Here is a 2,461-nt window from a genome sequence, read left to right as displayed (position 1 = left end):
CCTCCATTTTTAGCCACACAGGTGTAAATCTGTGCCCTTTTACTCCCAGATGATCCACTATGCAGGGTCAGAGGCTGGAAGCAAGGATCTTCTCACCTCATGAATGTGGACAGCTAGCAGCAGGCCTGCACCAACAGGGAGGGGAGGTGCTTATGCATTTCCATTTTGGGGTGACTTTATCAGGCCTAGAAACAGGTTTATGATGGGATTATTCAAAGTGGAATGTCTGAGCTCAAGGGTATTTGTAAGTTTCTTAACCACATTATAGTAAACTTGTATATAGTTTACTACAACATACAATTCATTCATCTCCAAAGTAAACATTTTTGAGTGCCAGGTGCTATGGCAGGCGACCCAAATCCAAAAGCATGAACTGAAAACTTAAAATTGAGTGGAACACGGACATAATCATCTAACAAAAAATAAAAATGACAGAGATGAACAGAGGGCAGTGGGGAAGGGGAGAGGGCTGTCTGCTCCTGCAGAGCCCAATCAGAGCTGTGTGGGCTTCTTTGGATTTTTATTTGTAAATCCTAATTTTAGATTTAACATATATTTGCCGCATACATTCAAGAAGTTGGACCTGAGGTAAAAGGTGCTCTGGTGCCCTAGCTGAAGAAGGGGGACCAGCCAACAATTCTTAGCATACCATCTGGAGGGAGAAAGTCGAGGCAGTGCTCGGCTTCGTTGCTTTCGGTGGAGCTACGTTTTTCTGAGGGTTCCATACAATTTTTTAGGGTTCCATACAATTCTGTTTGTTTCTACTTGCCTTTGATTTTAGAACATGGAATGGTATTTGAATATCTAGAGCTTAGTATTTTAGAGCTTAGGAAAAAAACACATAATGAGGTTCTGAAAATTAAATGATGCCCTCAAGCTGCTAATATGTCTAATCTCTAAATGAAGCAAAAGGCAGAAGCTTTGTTGAAATGTAGAATTTTAAGTTACAAAATCCTGCGTACATTCAAGTTGGACAAAGTGACTGTCCTGTGATTTAGCTCTGCTCTGTGGAGCCAGAGTGTTAGTTCATTGCAGCATTACTTACAATAGCCAAGATATGGAAGCAACCTAAGTGTCCATCGATAGATGATTGGATAAAGAAGTGGTACATATATACAGTGGAAGATTAGTCAGCCATAACAAAGACTGAAATCTTACCATTTGCAACAACATGGATAGACCTAGAGGGTATTATGCTAAATGGAATAAGCCAAAGAAAGACAAATACCGTATGACTTCACTTATATGCGAAATCTAAAAAACAAACCAACAAAACAGAAACAAACTCATAGATACAGAAAACAAACTGATGGTTGCCAGATGGGAGTGGGGTTAGGGGGGCCTGGTGATAAAGGTGAAAGGATTAAGAAGTACAAATTGGCAATTAGAAAATAGGCGTGGAGATGTACAGTACAGCATAAGGAATATAGTCAATAATTATAATAACTATACGTATGGTGTCCAGCGGGCACTAGACTTCTTAGAGGGGTCACATTGTAAGTTACATAAATGTCTAACCACTATGCTGTACACCTGAAACTAACATAATATTGAATGTCAACTGTAATTGAAAAAAATTCTTTAAATTTGTAAAAAAAAAAAAAGAAATGCTTTAGTGAGCCAAGCCCCATCCCGCCAGTGGAGTAATTATGACCAGGCGGAGCAGAGGCAGAGGCTATACCAAGTCTGAAGGACTTCACTCCTTTCCAAGGGACTAACAGTGCACAAGGTCACCCGCCCCGCTCCCGTAATAGAGCTGGAACTCAAACCTGGCTCATATTTAGGTTGGAAAAAAAATCTTTTCATATGACATACGCAACTGTTGTGCTCAAGGGATTCAGATCCCTGAATTAAAGGGAAGAAGTGACGGCAGCTGGCCCTACTGTGGGTTGTTCCGGTTCAAAGCAACATGTATCTACCACATGCACGACACAGAAACGAGAAAAGATTTAGTGAGAATAAGGCAAGATTTGCCCAACAAGCTGGCGCAAACTCCATAGAGGCCAGTGGGAGTGGGTAGAACTGTTTAGTTTTTTTGATGCTGTAGCCTAAAACATGCTGCCTTGCCCCACAGAGCGTCTGGAAAGAAGATGTACGAGAGTGACCACATCAGGTAGTAAAAAGCTGTTAGTGAGAATGGAGACAAAAGCAACGTGATGACACCTGGAAGAAGACAAAAGGCAAACACTCAGTTTTAACAAAGCTGTCTTACGTGTATTTCCCATCCTATACTCTCCCATTCCTACTTACCTCCCAGATAAACCATTTTTTTCCAGCTCTCGGACTCCAGGATTTCATCATGTGGGTAGTAGCTTTGGTCTATCATGAATAGAATCATGAGTGAAGCCATGCAAGAGAGAATGAACGGGTTGCCTTTGGTCAGAAGGGAGGTGGAGGCCAAAACACTGGAAGCATAGGAGCAGGGTAGACCCTTATATGTGAAGGGAATGCGCTAGGGAAA

At 41.6% G+C, this 2,461-nt stretch overlaps 1 protein-coding gene across 1 annotated transcript in view; it reads right to left on the bottom strand.

The window, feature by feature from the left end:
- Nucleotides 1–2,026: 2,026 nt before the first annotated feature.
- Nucleotides 2,027–2,461, bottom strand: part of TMEM269 (transmembrane protein 269) — a 5,038-nt gene continuing 4,603 nt past the window's right edge. Inside the window, exons 5-6 of the mRNA XM_006904014.1 lie at nt 2,251–2,451; nt 2,027–2,163 (exon numbers count right to left, since the gene is read on the bottom strand). Of these exons, the coding sequence (XP_006904076.1) occupies nt 2,027–2,163; nt 2,251–2,451 (338 nt within the window). The remainder of the gene's footprint in view (nt 2,164–2,250; nt 2,452–2,461) is intronic.

Source organism: Pteropus alecto, unplaced genomic scaffold, assembly GCF_000325575.1.
Source record: "Pteropus alecto unplaced genomic scaffold, ASM32557v1 scaffold170, whole genome shotgun sequence".
Classification (NCBI taxonomy): Eukaryota; Metazoa; Chordata; class Mammalia; order Chiroptera; family Pteropodidae; genus Pteropus; species Pteropus alecto.
Note: the sequence above shows the minus strand (reverse complement) of the source record. Positions and strands in the feature narration are given on the sequence as shown.